Genomic DNA, 17,019 nt, shown 5'->3' on the forward strand with positions numbered 1-17,019 from the left:
AACCTTTGTTCTGAGTTTGCAAGCGAGTGTGTCTTCCTGTGTGGTTTCTGACCCTGGTCTTGAAGCAGCCCTGTCCTGCACATTTTATTGTTTACCCTGCTCTAACGTATCCATTTCAACTTCGGAAGGGCTTGTAAACGGACTGATTGATTGGATTCATTGAGCTAGGGCAGGGATGTCATCAAAATATGCAGGACAGATGTCTTTCAAGACTAAGCTGGAGATCCACAGGATTAACAGCATGTCAGTATGTGTGTGTCCATGTGCCCTCAGCACCCCACCCCTGTCCCCTCATGTCCGACTTGTCGCTGTGCTCTACAGAACAGCGAGCAGCTGAGAGATGCTGATTCGGACCTCATCCTGACGGATGGTGACCTGACACTGACCTACGGCGACACGGCCATCACAGCCAATGGAGCCTCTTCCAGCTCGGGCCCCAAGGGCCTCAACAGCAAACGCAACGGCAGCACGTCCGAGGAGGCACTGGAGCGAGAGCTGGACACAAGAGAGCAGGAGCTTCTGAGCCGGGGAACGAGGCTGGTTTTCCCCATAGAAGACCACGCCTGAGTACAAATAACCACTACTGCCCGCTCCCGCCGCCCCTCCACCCTGGCTGCTCTCTGACCGCACCCTCCACCCCACTGACGTTTCACTTCATCTTACTGAACCCCCTTCCAAAGACATTAACGCAAGGGGTGGGAAACCTTAGATGAAGGAAGACAAAGATGGAGAGATGGAGGGTTTGAGAGGTGGATGGAGAAAATAGGGCTTTTTCCATCCTCATTTGTTTACTGGACATTTACTAGAGGTGCCGTAGAGGTCTGGACCACATCTGGTGACCCCCAGGCTCACGGACTGGCCATAAATATATACTGTGATATTTTGTTCCACTGTTTCTCTTTATTTGTGTTGAGAGAATAGGAAAGCTCTTTGTGGAAAGCAGCATTCTTGGAGCGGTTATGTGGGTATGTGATGGTTAGGTTGGTTTCAGATGTTGGAACAACAGCTGCTGTGGTTTTATTAGTGTGTCAATCATCATCCACACCAAATGGCAATGCTGTTTGAAACCTGAACGCTGAGTACAGACAGGAGATCTGCCTGACAAACAAATGTATCTTTTTCATTCTCTCACACCATCACATACTTACTTGAAGCAAAGCCATTCCATCAGTGACAGTATTTACTCAGCATAAGCTCCTCTCCAAAGCCCACAGTGTAACCATGATGCATCATTTGCATCCATATTCTTTATTATTCATGTACGTGCCTCCAGCTGGCAGTGTCGTGAGCTCTTATAGACAGACTGCCCTCCCCACTTCCTTTGTACAAATCTGCAGGTACAGTCACTTTGTTTGAAAACCAGTGTCCTGCCCTGCTTTACATACTTTGCTTCCGTATTCTGAAAAAGGTGGTTGAATTGCAATGGATGTCCTGTATCATATTGTTTCCATAACCTAAAGGTGACGTCTGATGGTTAGTCACCCAGCACTCTCAGTAGGTTGTGGTTGCAGTCATTTAAATGTGACTGAAGCTCACAGCTGTGTTTGTGTTTTGTGGCACGCTGTGACTTTAGCTTATTGGCCATCATCCAAGTGCTGCCTCACATTACTTTCCCAAAGACGGCACCCCTGTCTCATTGCTCCAGTGCGATGACTCGAAGGTTTTCACAATGCATTGCTGTGTGCAGTTCTCTTCAACCAGCCATTGTAAATATGATCAGTGCAACATAGCCTGTGACTGCATTGTCCTTCTCAGTAGAGCTGGCCATCTGGGATGGATCTACACAGCTGTGCAGAGCAAGAGAGGGCAAGCTGAGCACTTTAGAGGCAGTGGAGCTGGGGCATTCAAGCTGCGTAAACCCAGTTGCTGCTTATCATAGCTGCGAAAACACCACAAACAGCTGGAACTGGACTCATGCCAATGCAGAAGTTGGAACTGAATGATTTAGATTGTTCTTGTTTGGAATGTAAGGAATTCTTATTGGGACAATTTGCATTACATGCGAGTAGCACAATAAGAAGGCCTCATAAGAAAAAAAAGAAAAGTGACTAAATGCTGCATTTGTTCAGCAGAAATGTGAAGCTTACAAATGTGACTAAATGGTTTGTGGGTGGCAGTGTAGTTTGTCAAAGCCTCAGCCCACTCTGTACACCACCTTTACACCTACAAAGACTCCCACCATTCTGTGTATTGTTCTGGCAGTATCTGGTATAACAGGCTTTGAAGGCAAGATTACAGTCAATTGTAGAGACATGCTCAGTTTGATGACTAATCTAAACACATTAACCAATTGCTTCAAAGAACATTTGAAACAGTGCAACTTTCACTTCAATGCTAGAAGCACCAAACGGCATTTACCTTCGGTTTATCCTTAGTATAAGCTTATATTGCTTATGCTTAAGGCTATTTTGACTGGATACTGATTTGACTTACATTTGTTTCGGGTCCCCTCAAAATCATTATTTTTTTTAATCCCATACTTGTTTTAATTTAACACTTGCTTCAGCAAAAAAAAAGAACTTAAAAGTCTCTAACCTTTGGCTGGCCTTACTTTATCACAAGACTATCACAGACCTGAGAGCAAACTGTGAAAACCACCATGTGTTAGTTGTGTGAACTGCTGACAAGCATTTTTAAGTTGCTGTTTGACCACAGTGGCTGGCAAATATAGTTAAAAAATATCAACAGGTCTAGCATCACATATTAGAATCCTAATCCTGTCTCAGCAATGAAACACTAGAGTGGGGTTGGAAGGGTGGGCATGGATAATTGCACTTTGTTATCAGTGATTCAGCTAGTAAACTTCCTGAGGTGGAATGAGTCAGTCCCAGTCTGAAGAAAATGTTGTAATGTTGATCTGTACCCAACTGTGGCTAAACAGACTTTCTGGGACTATATTCAGCTGCTTTTGGGGCTGTGTGATTTCACACCTGCTCTAAACAGACTCTTGCGTGTTACAGCTGGTTTTCTTAACCACAGTATGATGAATTTGTACATATGTCTAGGTTATGCTTATGCTCTCCCGTAGCCATCATCTCCTACCTGCTATGTTCTGCATGTAAAAGCAGGATGCCATTTTGACTGTGTGAAATACCTATATACCAAGATGTCCTGTATTGCTCTGACAGCATCCCTTATTAATATTCTAGAATTAAAAATGCACTCAGCCTGTCTGACAATATGTGACAAAACTGTGGTATGCATTGTAGTATAATTGTGCATTTACAAAATATATATTCTATGTCTTGAACTGGTTTACAGTAGCAATATTCTACAAATGAGGGATCTGCTTTATTTTATGTTATCAAATAAAAACAGTGACCGTGTTTACTACAAAACTATTTTATTTACAACCTGTCCCCATAAATATCAGGATCATTCACAGAGGTTGCGTTCAGTTGTTAGTTCCCTAAAAGACAAATGATGAACATGGCTTGTCAAAAGAAAATGATAGTCAACATTCTTCAATGTCAAACAGAGTTCAACATCACATTGCTCTACATATCAAATCTCTTCCCCTCCCCCTGCTCACCTGCGGGGTATTTCACAAGGCACGGGTCTATCTCATGAAGCAGTTCTAGGGCAGGTTAAGTTTGGGATTGCAGATCATAAACAGCTCTTGGATCGCTCTGGATGAGCATCTGACCGATCAGGGACAGTCTTCTGTGGTCCTTTTCATGTCACTTTTTTTCTCCATCAGTCATGTTAAAATTATTGCTTTTCAGTGGAGAAAACATAAATATCAAGAATATAATTTTTAGCCATTTTCAATCCAGAAAGCACTAGTACGATTGGGGTGGTGACACTGTTGAATTTTGACCATTAAAAATGCTTTATTTCCTATATATATTTAGGTAGTGTGATTTCTCATTCCTTCTTTGAGCAACTGTTTTCAGTGATTGGCTGTTCATTGTAAACACTTCCATGTGCACATGCCTGAGGATTAATCAGAACCCTGTATAAACTTAATGTGTGAGATGAGCTGCTAGATTACTCAGTTTAGCAAAATAACTTAAGCCTAGAGTCAAGCCTGTCCAATACACAAAGAGCTGAGAGACATTCCTATTTCACAATCGTTGAACACTGGAAGTTTTCTGGCTCCCTGAAAAATCCTGCTTTGTGAAATACCCCCCCCCCATTCCACTCATCAGTCAGTTACTACGTTTAATATGTCAGTTAGATAAAGGAAACCAAACTGCGCTGGACTCTGGACCTCCAGGAACTGAATTGAAGACCCCTGGTCTAGATACTGTCCATTTGCACATTCAAATGTTTGACCATTACACAGTGAGTGTCACATGCACTCTAGGGGCTGCTGGCTGCATTTGCAGACCCACCCCATCAGACCTTCTGCACAGTTTGTGATGATGGAGGCACTGTCCTGGATTATTACACAATCCCACACCAGTCTGGAGACAGAAGGGAACACTGCCTCTTCATGTCTTCCACTTTCCTTTTCAGAAGCCACCTTGGCAAGCACTGTTGTGCATTGCACAACCTCTTGGGGTTCATGCATGAGATGGCTACGATGGGATGTGAGTTTTTGTGGATGTTTATGTGCGTCTATTTCGGAGCTTTTTAAGCAACGTGGTCTTCAGGAATGTTTAGATTACTCCCATTCTGGGCAACCAAACAATGGCGTGCCAAAGACAAAAGTAGGACAGCTAAACACAGAGCTCCTAAGTTCCCACATCCCAGACTGACCACATATACACGTACAGACACACACAGATTGGCCCAGAGGCCCAGGGCTCCATCTCCTGTGGCTGATTAGGGGCTGTTGGGGATTGGAGAAGGATTAGCACTGATGAAATCTGGCCGTCAGGACACAGCCTGGACTGACGCGCTCTCTTTCTCTTCGTGTAACCCTCTTCCATCTCATGTTCAAGCTTACAGTCATTGTTAGTGTTTTTCTATTCAGGTTTGGGGGGTGGGGTGTTGGTTGGGTTTGATCTTCTGAGGCCAGTGGGTTTTGTCAGTGTCCCTCATGTTGGTCCAGTCTGTCGGACTGCCTCACACAGCTTTGGAGGCCTCTCCTAGAAAAGGAAACATTGCTAGTGTCAGTCCCTCGCAGCTCAGTGCCAGTCTTCACACCTTCTGCTGCAGCTTTAGCTCCGCCTCCTGTCTTTGCTCTTCTCTCACAGTCCTCCTCCTCAGGCTTCTGCCATGAAAGAGACAAATTTACATTTGCATGATCACTTCGTAAGATATATGTTTATAAGATACACTTTTAGAATATCTAGGGCCAGACCGATATAAACATTTAGTGACTGATGCTGATTTTAAAGAGCTAAAAAAGTAACATTAGTGGACAATTAACTAAACTTCTTAGACTCCAGTCACTTTAGTTAAACTGTCTGACTGACTGATTACCATTAGTTATCAACTGTTAATAACTAATGACTGTGTGTAATATTAGAAGTCCCATAGAAAGTACAGTCCTAATTATAGTGATAATAATAATAATAATGATAATAATGATGATAATAATGCTCCTCCTCCTTCCAATCTAACATCCTATAAATTTCAAGTTTTCACACACATACACCCCATGTCCTCCTTGTCCCTCCATTCTTTCTCCTACCTCTGTTCATCAAATGGGGAGATTCAACCTTCTAACTTAAAGCAGAAGCCACCCAGAACTCCAACTCCAGGGCTCTCTCCCTGTTTACAGTCTCTTCTCTTACTACGACCCTATATTTGAGGCATGGTGCGAACTAGTAAAATTCATATTGTTCTTGTCACTATAATATAAGCACTGAAGGAAGGAGCACTAATACAGTGACATTATTTTAAACTGTTTATGGGCTGGTTTCCCAGACCCAGATAAAGGCTAAGCCTACACTAAAAGAATTTCTAATGGCGATTCAACATTGGCACTTTAGTCTGAGACTATTCCAGGAAACCAGTCCCATATGTTTAGGCTTAAGTAAAGCTTATCTCAAGTGTAGCATAATTAATTGTCCCTTGGGAGTTTGCTGTATTCATAGTTTTTGATCGTTTTGAGTATTTCAAAAGTCTGTTACAACTTATCAAACCTCAGAAAAAAAAAATATTGTGATGCATATTGAGTATTGTAAAAAAGCTTTGAAGTATTGTGATGTTATATTTGTGCCATATCACACAGGCCTAACGCCCTAGTACTGTTTTTAAATCACTATGCAGGCTCCCTGGGAAAGGATCTTGTGACCTTGGCCTTGCTCAATCAGATGAGCTACAGCAGCTACATATCCAGATAAAGCCCATGCGCTTACATACTTAGCACACTATTAGCCAAATGAGGGACAAAGTAAATGCATCCTACCAGTGTTGAATTTACAGCACACTCCAGAACTGAGTGTCCAATGGATTACAAGCACACTCAGAAAAACACCTATCATCCCAACACATTAAAATGAGTGGTTAAGACCTCATTATCACATCATTTCTGTGGTCGATGTTAAATAAAGCCACGTCAGCAGCTGTGTAGGAGTAGCATGTGTGAAATTAAGCCACATCCGATAGGGTTTTTTTCCACTGCTTCTTCTACTTGCTCCGTGATACAGTCCCTTACTGCACACTTCTTATTCAATTATTAATCTTAAGACTTATTATTTAGTAAGTGCAACAAATTATTCAGTAACTACTATGAATCTACTCTAACATAGTTAAGCGAGTGTGGAATTTCACTGTGGGCCTTAGCAATTTAAGAGGTTAAGAATGTGTAGCACGTCTGGATAAAGCTGAAAGCAGGGCCTGGCCAATATAATGAATTATAATGAATTATGACTCTGTTCATTGCGAGCACGTTGACAAAGTATTCAAAGAGAACTTAGTCAAAACCTAAGCTAACTTGAGAGAGAAAGCCATGTCTTCTGTGGATGTAATTTATCTATTGTCATCAGTGTAATGTAGATTTTGCATTTGAGACAATTTAGGCATTTTAAACATTAATCCAGACCTTCTTTTTGAGCTTGTGCTGAGCTGTAGACAAATTTGATTGTTTGTTTATTTATGAAATGGAGTTGAACAGTGTCACGTCTAAAAATTCTCGGGCAACATCACATATCGTAGCTTATAACGCTGCACATTGCCAAATTAGGTTACCCACAAAGCTAGCTACGCTATCTTTATCAGTGATAAAACAACTAACATCAATGAGTGGTTAAACTACAGCGTTTTATTTATTCTGCCTACATGATGAAGCTGAAGTCAGCTTCTTGTTCACCATTTTGGAAAACAGAACGTAGATAAAGAAGGTTCAAATTTCTCCATTCCACCTTAAATGGTGCAGCAGTTACATTCTGGTGCCTCATGCTACATTCACTTTCCCAAAGGGATAGTAGTATCACTGTAATCTCGATCTGTGAGAAATGAAGGAGGTCTTACTGCACTTGAAGACACTCTGTTTAACTGTCACAGTTTTCCCATTTTTAAAGGATCTTCTCAGAGAAATTCTGCCCATCTTTTTAAACAGCACAAACAATTTGATGAAATTACAAAAAAGCGTGTACTTTTGCTTGCGAATATTTCAGTTTTGTGTTGTTTTTTTCGCATCACGCCCCTGTGTAACGGCCCTAACACTCCATGTTCAGATGGTTCAGGTAAAAAATCTGTTTAATCATTAAATTCTTTAAACAATCATACAATAGATGTTAATTTGTGTTCGTAACACTACAGTGTGAAATCCCAAAGATGCAAGTTTATTTTTAAACTGCATTATATCATATTATCTTGGTCAAGACTCTTAAATAACTACACATAAGAAAAGTTGGGGGAAATCTACGTTGTGTATTTTGGAAGAAGAGAAAGAAAAAAGAATACTGGCAGTTATATTTGGATTGGATTTTTAAATCCTTAAATATTGAAACTGGTATCAGTCTTAAAAATTTTATATTGGTCAGGCTCTACTCTCATTATTTCACCAACACTGCATTACAACTAACCCTGCTGTGTGTAGGCTGTATTTTAGCCTGGCTAGTGTTAACTGTGAGTTCTTTGTGTGCCTTGCTCTCCTCCACTTAACGCAATGAGACTAACAGAGTGATACTTTGCACCAGCAAACAAAGAGCAGACCAGTGGATTTTATCTGCTGTGTTGCTTTGCCACTGGCAGTGTATATAATTTCAGATACACTTTGTTGGATGCGTTCCATCTGTCAATGGGACACATTTTTGCTCTCAGAGTCTAACTGATGTTACAGCTTAGTATCTCTGTAGTAAATATTTAATGGTTCCTATGAGGTTTAAGAGCTCAGCGTTAGGCTTTGCTGTTCATCAGCATGTTCCTGCTGAATGCAAATAAATGGTAGTTTTGTCACGGCAGAGTCAGTTTGGTCTCTCGTATGTATGGCCAAACTGAACCGAGAAGAATATAAATAGATTGCTGATGTAAGTAGTGAAGAGTCTTGGTCACATGATTCTAGTGGTTTTCGATAGAGTTAGGGAAGTGACAGCAGCAGCTACATATGAGACACCCTACTTTCAGAAAGGACTAAAAAGCCTGGTGTGTTTTTGAAACTGTATATGGACATATGGTGGGAATTAAAGATGTAGCTGCGACTTTTGTAACCCATGTTTTGTAACCCACAATAATATAGTCATTATAACTTAACGACTACAGTAAAGTGTGAGAGTAAAGCTGCCCACATTAATCTGAGTGACTAACACACAGCTGGAGATTCAGTGACCCTCAACAAGTTCACTATCCCCTGTTTCCATTACCCTTTACAAACCCTAGTCAAATCAGATGCAAAGTCCCCACTGGAAGTATCCAGAATGACATTGACTTCGCAATAAGGATCGTAAAGAAGATCAATCTGTGATTTGAGTAAATACCAAATTGCAATCACTCAGTGGAAGAAGCCAACATCTTTACAGGCATGAACACAGGATGCTTTCTCTGTTTATATTACTTCCTCCTCACACTTCTTCCTTTTTTTAGTTAAGGGGGGATTTCCTCACCACTGTCACCTCTGACTTGCCCTTTTCAGGTTCAGAGATGACAAACTGCTTTATGCAAATACCTCTTATACATGCTATTCAATGACTAAAGCTACACAGAAGGACTCAGAGGACTCCAAGCTCATACGGTAAAAACCCTGATTCAGCAGTTTGGTTCACATCCACTTGCAAGTTCACCGAGCCACGTCTTATTCATTTGCACAGTGCATGACTGTTGCGCTGTGGAGAAAACGTTCAGCAGATTTTTACTTCATGCAAATGAATCTGACCACTGCTTTGCATTTAGCTATTCGGGCAAAGGTGGACTGGTCTTCGTCACTACCGTCAAAGGGGACAGACTAAAGCCTCTTCTGATGATGCATCAAAAGGTGGGAGGAAAATTTGAAAACTGCTGTTTTTGGGTGGTTTTATGGGGGTGGGCTGCTTGAAAAATGATATCTAGCTTTCTAGCAATAATGTTCTACATTCACCAGTGAGCAAAATAATCATTATATTGCCAACACACAAAAGGCAGTCTCCAGACATCCTGTATAGGCTCCAAAAATCCACCCCAAAAGCAGCAGTAGTTTGTCAAATCTTCTTTCTACCTTTTGTTTAGAAGCAAGTTCTTCTAGTGAGGCCGAAGCATCCTTTACACTTTCTCCAAAGGTAGATAGAGGCAACAATGGCTATCTTTCTTTTCTTTGAATCCAAGACTGATTCGGAGAATAATAAAAATTACCGGTTATACGTAACTGTTAACAAAAAAAATATGAAGAAAAAACCTTTGACTGGCTGAGGTTTACATGGTTTGAGTGGGAAAGCTTTTAACTCACTTGCAGGCTCACATGGGCATGTAGGTTACTTATTATGGTAGCCTTCAAGCCAACAAATTCATTATTTATATGTTGGTCTTGAATGTGTGGACAAATTATGTACTTTATAAAAGTGTAAAAGCCTACAGTTTATCCTAATTGTGAGCTTTAAGCATTAAAAGATGCACATTAACTAAAAAATAAATAGCAAACAGTATGTTTATTGTTTAGCCTTTCAAATGTTTGTGACAGTTACAGTTTGTTTTCCTTCATTATAACAGAAATGCTCAGCCGTGGCAATCAACAAGCGGTGTGACGTTGTGCGGCGACAAACAACTGCAAGTGGACATTTACCATAAAAGTACAGATAAGAATGGAAAAGCATGTCATGCTATATTCAGCATTTGCTACCTCCAGTCCTGTACTCTGCCTGCTCTGCCCTCGTTTTTCCTGCTCTAACATACCTGATTCAGCTAAAGGTGTTACTCATTTGCAGGGAATACAAAAGCTGTGAAGTGCAGGTGCGCCTCCAATATTGGAGCTGGAAAACTGGTGCTGTATCTGACTGCCATCCAACAGCTCTACTCTGTTAATCAATTGAATCTCTTCAGTGCATTAGGCTATTATTAGAAACAATGTGGTGCTGTGTCATAGCATTACTCGCACTGCTGTGTAATCTACATTCAAACTGAAAGGCTTCTCATCCAAGCCTTCTGTGATGGTTACTTTTTTGAGCTTGTCTTGTGTTTCCGTCAAACTGAGCTGGCCGTATCTGCCTGAGGCTACGTCACACAGAGCGGGTTTGAGAAACGTGGCGCTACTGAAACTCATTTTAGTGCTGATATAGGCAAGAAATGAAAACAAACAAACAAAAAAATATACATATACATATGTTGCCATAACAGAAAGCATTATCCTATCATACTGGCTACCTAGCTATAAATATCAGATAATCCTACTACCATTAATACGAGTACTTCTAATAATAATAATATTATTAATATTAACAATAACAACAACAAAAACTCCTTGCCGATCTTATTTCTTTCCATCTTTGTTGTTGCTATGGCAACCCCCCCTTTTTCTTTTCAGCCTGATTGGCTGTCTGAATTAGTAAGAAATTGACATGCCTCAGCAAATTTTGGAAGCCAATGAAAGGTAACATTTTGTCAGTATTAAATTTGGAGCTGAAGATGAATACAACTGTACTGTTCTGAACGGCTTAATCATCTTTTCTGTAATGTAACTTGGTCAGTTGAATAAAGCTCCTGACGGAAGAGGGAGAAAGAACTCTTCTAAACCCTGAGGGCTCCGCTGTGCCAAAAAAAACAGCTGAAGAGATTTTTTCAGTGCAGTTGCTTCCCACAGGACTCCATGGAAAATAGGAGGTGGCAGTTGGGAAAACAATGTTATGAGTACACTGTCTAGTTGTAGTAAGTCAAAGAAACTGGACTTCTTGTAATCTTAATAGGGCCACATGATCAAAATCTGTAGATTTTGGTTTCAAACGTAACCCATTGGCCAATTTATTATTTTGGTTGCAATTTTAGGATGTAAATAACGTGAGTCAGGAAAGTGTACTCACACTGTATTTTATAGCTATGTCTGCGTATTAAAAAGCAAATAGTGTTATTTGTATTGTAAATAAGAGAAAGCACTGGAAAAGCGCTAGTGTGCTTCATGTGTTGATTTAGCCCACATGGTGTGAGTTTTGGCCTAAAAAACAGCCTAATGAAAAACAGCAATTGGCCAATTTCGTTATAAAGAAATAGAAAGTGAAGCCTGACATAAAAATTCATAAAAAGGTGAATCCCTGAAAATATGTTTCAGCACTCATATGAGGGGCTTCATCAGTTGAACTGAACTGCTCATTTGAACTGATAAATAAACAGTTCACATCCTTTATTGTGATATATGCAGTTACACTGCATTCTTAATTTGTGGTTCCTTCTTAGCACCGCTAAGAAACAATTCAAGTATACATTATAGGACAAAAGTACAAAATTCAGACAAGACATTCAGTACACCATGTAGGAGGTGGCAGCTCTAGTTAGACAGGCAATCTATTTGTGAATAGTGAATAGTGAATGCCAGTCTAAACAATCACTACAACAGCAATGACTACAAGAATAAACAGAGGGCAGTAATGATGGAGGTAGTGGGTCAGAACTGTTTAAGTCTGACTGTCTGGTGGCGACAATATTACACCAAACCCAATCATCTTGACTTAATACTACCAGACAACTCAAATACTTGGTGAGATCACTGGCATTCAGATAGACTGATGGGGGGAATTTTTTAGCTAACTTTGGTCTTATTTTGAGCCTTCATTTAGACTCCCATTGTCCTCTAGATGTCTTCAAGATCATATCACAAATCCAGACACACTGACTTACTACTAAAGGATTCAGTGATTTGAAACCCTTCACCGACATACTGCTAACTAGGGATGCTCTGATATGAGAATTGTGGCTGACGCCAATATCCAGTATTTTTCATGCACATATCTGTCGATGCTGATTTATCTACTGCTAATCTACCTGGATAGACTTCAGAGAAAAATATATTATTAGTTTTTTTAGGGTTATAAATACAGTAAGGTAAATAAAATGCCAACATTTTAGTGCAACATTTTAAAAGCTCTACTGGTGTACAATAAATACATCATCAAATATTGGTTTCTCTGTCCAATGTTGATCATTTTTTAAGGCAATTATCGGTCAATACCAATATGACTGCGATATTATCATCCCCACTGCTACTGCCTGCCCCTTGGATGAGTGGTGGAACACCTTTAAACTCATTTTAACTGATGAAGAAAAATAAGGGAAAACTGAAACATTGTAAGATGTCTGAGAGAAACACGTTTTTGGGACAATCAGTCAGTCACTGAAAGGTTATATTTCTGTCAGTATTAAATATATATCGCTGCTGTCAGAACAAAACCTCGTATCTCCATTTTTGTCATTTTTCAGTTTTTGACATAGTTTAAAAATGCCTGTTACTTTACATTGTGTGTAAATTTCATGATAAATGGACCAAAAGAAACTACTCAGAATTACCTGGAAAAAAGTCTGGTTCCATTGACTTACATTAAGAGTAAAGTTGTAGAGTAAATGTTTTTCCTTCTCCTGTAAAGTTACCATTTTGGAGAAACAAGGTTTTGTTCCAACAACAGCGATATATATTTTTAAAGTCTTAATCATCTCTTTTGTAATGTAGCCTGATTACTTCATTAAAGCTCCTGATGGAGGAGAAAACAGCTGCAGATACTACTACAGAGTGATCACTTCCCAAAGGATTCAAAATAAAATAGGAGGACTGTCTTCAAGATCTTGAAATCCCACGTTGAGATGTTTCAAGATCTTCCTGCCAGTTCAGCATCAGTTCACTGAAGCCCACAAATGAAGCCACTTCGCTCTGTGCTCTTCAAGATTACACTACAAGTCCAGGCCCCATTACTCACTATCACTGGACCAGTGATTCCCAGTCCAGTCCTCGGGGACCTCCCAGCGCACCTGCACCAGGTGTTTAGGTCTTGAATGTTTGGCTCAGGTGTGCAGAACCTATAAAGTGTCTGGAGGTCCCCAAGGACTAGATAGTGAAACACTGCAGAAGACAGTTAAATGACCTGCCTGAACCCCTCCCTCCCTTAACAGACCCACTGCTACCTGTGGTGTCAGGGCGAGGATCTCTCTTACTTGTTGCCTACGTCTGCTCCAGGTTCCTCTTCTGGTAGCCCAGCTGGCGCATGACCTCGCTGCAGTAGGCCTCCACCTGGTTGACCTGCTCCACGTTCAGCCGCTCCCTCCAAGCGAATATAGCTTCTTTGGCGTCTCTGGACGAGATGAGGAACGGCTTGTCTGAGCTGTAGCCTCGGCCGCGCGTCATGTTCAGCACGAATTTCTCGAGCTCCGGCGACACCGAGAGGTCCGCGAAGCGGTACAGGCGCCTCAGCTCGTCCACGGGCCGCAGCACCAAGTCCTCGTAGCGTATCTGCATGTAGTTCCTGCGCAGCCACGGCGGTGCGTTTGCCACGAGCAGCATGTCCCCCAGCCAGCCGTCGCAGATGAGCTCCATGGCGCGCGCCACATAGTTCTCGGCCCGGTTGGCGCGCGCTCCGGGCGCCAGGAGCCTCCGGTAGCGGTCGGCGTGCTTCTTGCTGCGCAGCACCTGGATGCTCTCGCGCACGAGCGCCAGCTTGGACTTGAGGCGCGAGTTGTGCACGGCGCGAGGGTCGCGGAACAGCTGCACGACTCGAAGGTTGAGCGAGGGGTCCCGCACGAGCGGCGCCAGCACGCCCACGTCAAGCACGCGCACGTCCTTGATCACCACGGCGCGGTATTTGCGGCACTCGCGCTCAAGCTCGGCGAGGTCCCGCGGCGGGCAGCGCGCGCATACGTCGCCCTGCACGAGCCCCACGTCGCGCTTGCTGTAGGCGGCGCACAGCGGCTCCGAGCAGATCACCTTGTTGGTCTTCCAACCGAACACGAACGCCGTGCTTACGTTGGCGGAGCCCGCGTACAAGCGCAGCACCGAGAAGTCGCAGCGGAAGAGCGAGCTCATCATGTCGCGGACGGCGCCCTGCAGGCTGGCCGCGTCGCCCGGGTACAGCGCCTGCCACATGTTCCACATGGGCTCGTACAGGTAGAACACGTCCGGGTGCTGGTTGAACAGCTCGCCCAGGAACGACGAGCCCGTCCTCCACGTGGCGTGCAGGTAGATGTGGATCTTGGTGTCGCTCCTGTTGCCGTTATCCTCGCTCGCCGCCTCCGTGCCGTTGCCGTTGGCTCCGCCGATGCCGCTGCTGCTCCACAGCGCCATCGTGTTCTCCAGGTCCGGGCAGCGCTGCTGCTGCACTGCATGTTTCGCATGAGCCGAGTGGCCGCGGTAGTCCAGCACGTACGGGACGAGCAGCAGCAGGACCGAGTAGGCGACGATGAGGATGATGTACTTCTTCTGAAGCCTCCTCTTCATTGCCGCAGCGCTCGGCTCTGCGATCCGCTCAGATCTGGCGACCCCGGTGCGAACGGCCACCAAAAGCCCTCCGCTCAGCTGCTTGCGCCGCTATGAACACGCCCACACGAGCTTGTACACACATACGCAGGCACAGAGGCGGGCACAGTAAAAGTCCGCAAGCCGGAAAAATAGTTACATCCACAAAATTGACAACGCCCACAGCCTGGCAAAATAAGAGTCCACAAAAACAACAAAGTAAAAGTCTACAAGCCGGCAAAAAAGAAATCCAAAAATAGGCTATATATATATATATATAAGTTTATATAAGTTTATATAAGTATATATAAGTTTATAAGAAAGAGCAAAATAAGGATCCACAAGCAGGCTAAAATAAATCCTAAAATAGGGCATGTAAAAACCTACAACCGGGCAAAATAAGAGTCCCCAAAAAGGCAGCATAAAGAACACAGGCAGACAAAATAATGATTTACAAGAAGGCAACATAAATCCAAACATAGGAAATTGTATGTATATATATATATATAATAAAAATACAGACAAATAAATAAAATAAAATATAAAAATAAATAAATATAGATACTATTAAATTCCACAGCCAGGCAAAAAAGGTCCTGTCCCAAAAGGCGCCCTGAGCTCTGCAGCCCTCCTCAAAGTCCAAACTTAATGTGAGCAATATATAGGCATAAAGGACAAGATACCTCAGGGGTGCATTTGGGACAGACTTGTGTGCCACCCGAAGTGTACATGCACTGTACCCAGCAAAATTATGTTCTCAGCTGTACTTCTTATCTAATTTGGCCCATGTAGATTACAAACAAAATGCATCAGAAAGAGGCGGTTGAGGCCATCGAGGGAGTCTGTTTTGGAAGAAACAAGGCAAGCTGCTGTTTTATGCTCAGTGTCAAATGGGGGATGAATTTGTTTTTGTTACTTTGTTCACTGTTACTTTGTTACTTTGTTTACTGTTCTTTGCAATTATCACTCACTGAGAATGGTTATAAAATGTTTAAACAAGTTCATGAATAGAATGCATTTAAAATCAGCAGGTCTACGTTACAAGCGATGATCATATCCCTCTTAATTTTCGGTTTATGAATGATCACGAGTTCAGTAATAGTAAAAGAGCGAACTAATAAAGATTTGTTGTGTTTTAATGTGAGTTTATAGCTATAGTATTCCTATATTTTGTATTAAAACAATATTGTACTGTATGTTGTAATACAATATAGTTTGTTAGTTCAACACTGAGTATTTGCTATGGTCAATGTACCTTCTGTTCATTTGATTTTCATTTATTGAAAAACGGCAAATGGGTCGATTCTCTTTTCTGATTCTGGTATAGTCAGTGGAAAAATCAAGAAATAGCTTTGTTTTACAATTTCACAAACTAATCACAAAATCAAATAACAAGCAAACAGCAATGAAGTCGTATTCTAATGATCCAAATTTGGAATTTTCCATCATAAGCTGAAATAAACGTGCAGAGCGCAGGTATGGAAGCTCAGAAATCACAGAAATCAGGCCTGTGGATCTGGTATATTGGTCGGCTATATTACTTTTGTATAAGCGTTTGTATATTTGACGTGCACAAACCATATGAGAAAGAAATGATATAGGGAGGAAAATGAACTCCCACCATTTGACAGGGGCTTCGTGCTCCCCAGATCAGCTGCGCTCAAGTTCAAGAAGTTTTCTGTCGGCGTTGCGCCGAACTCCGCTAACTGTCATTCTGCTACGAGAGGTGCTCTGTATTGACACCAGCAGAAAAGGCTCATACAGGGCAGCCCGTTAGCAATGAAGGTCACCTCCGCTTCATGGTAGACACTTAACTAACCCAACTAACTAAACACACACCCAGGCATGTGATTCAGACCATAGTAAAAAAAATCCCTCCCAGAAGCGAACTGGACACAGAGTCCTGAGTACAGAGGCCCCGGCGCAGCACTAACGCGCCTCTAAAGCTCCCCTTCCGCCCCCCCCCACCAAACCGGAGCCAACGCCACGGCCACTATATTATAAGACACCCACGAACATAGGACAGCGCACATGGCGGGAGTCGCGTTTTTGCTAATAGAACAAAGTCAATGAACACATATAAAACGCTATAAAGCCTTGAATAATGGCCGATCTGGGCTGACCTTCTCAACACTCATGCTCGATCTTTCCTGTCCTCATCAATTTTCAACCTGCGACCATATTTTTGCTTAATTTAAATCAGTACAATCGACCCCTTATTCCATTGCTGTTTGTTTGTTATTTGTATTTTTGATTAGTCTGTGAAACTGTAAAATGAAGCCATTTCT

The 17,019-nt window shown here is 42.2% G+C and overlaps 2 protein-coding genes across 3 annotated transcripts in view; one reads left to right on the forward strand and one right to left on the reverse strand.

The window, feature by feature from the left end:
* The window catches only part of slc9a7 (solute carrier family 9 member 7), a 60,530-nt gene extending 57,192 nt beyond the window's left edge, over positions 1-3,338 (forward strand). Inside the window, exon 16 of the mRNA XM_036570719.1 lies at positions 322-3,338. Coding sequence (XP_036426612.1) covers positions 322-567 — 246 coding nt within the window. The 3' untranslated portion in view covers positions 568-3,338. The remainder of the gene's footprint in view (positions 1-321) is intronic.
* A 173-nt stretch (positions 3,339-3,511) lies between these two features.
* Positions 3,512-14,804, reverse strand: chst7 (carbohydrate (N-acetylglucosamine 6-O) sulfotransferase 7). 2 transcript variants are annotated; one of them, XM_036570720.1, is made up of 2 exons: positions 13,438-14,804; positions 3,512-5,161 (listed from the first exon to the last, which is right to left on the reverse strand). In XM_036570720.1, exon 1 carries the CDS (start codon positions 14,711-14,713, stop codon positions 13,445-13,447), a length of 1,269 nt encoding a protein of 422 aa, XP_036426613.1. In that variant the 5' UTR covers positions 14,714-14,804; the 3' UTR covers positions 3,512-5,161; positions 13,438-13,444. The 2 variants fall into 2 exon arrangements, with proteins under 2 accessions (XP_036426613.1, XP_036426614.1); XM_036570721.1 differs by having other exon boundaries at positions 13,408-14,804.
* Between the last annotated feature and the right edge of the window lie 2,215 nt (positions 14,805-17,019).

This window comes from Colossoma macropomum, unplaced genomic scaffold (genome assembly GCF_904425465.1).
Source record: "Colossoma macropomum unplaced genomic scaffold, Colossoma_macropomum, whole genome shotgun sequence".
Lineage (NCBI taxonomy): Eukaryota > Metazoa > Chordata > Actinopteri > Characiformes > Serrasalmidae > Colossoma > Colossoma macropomum.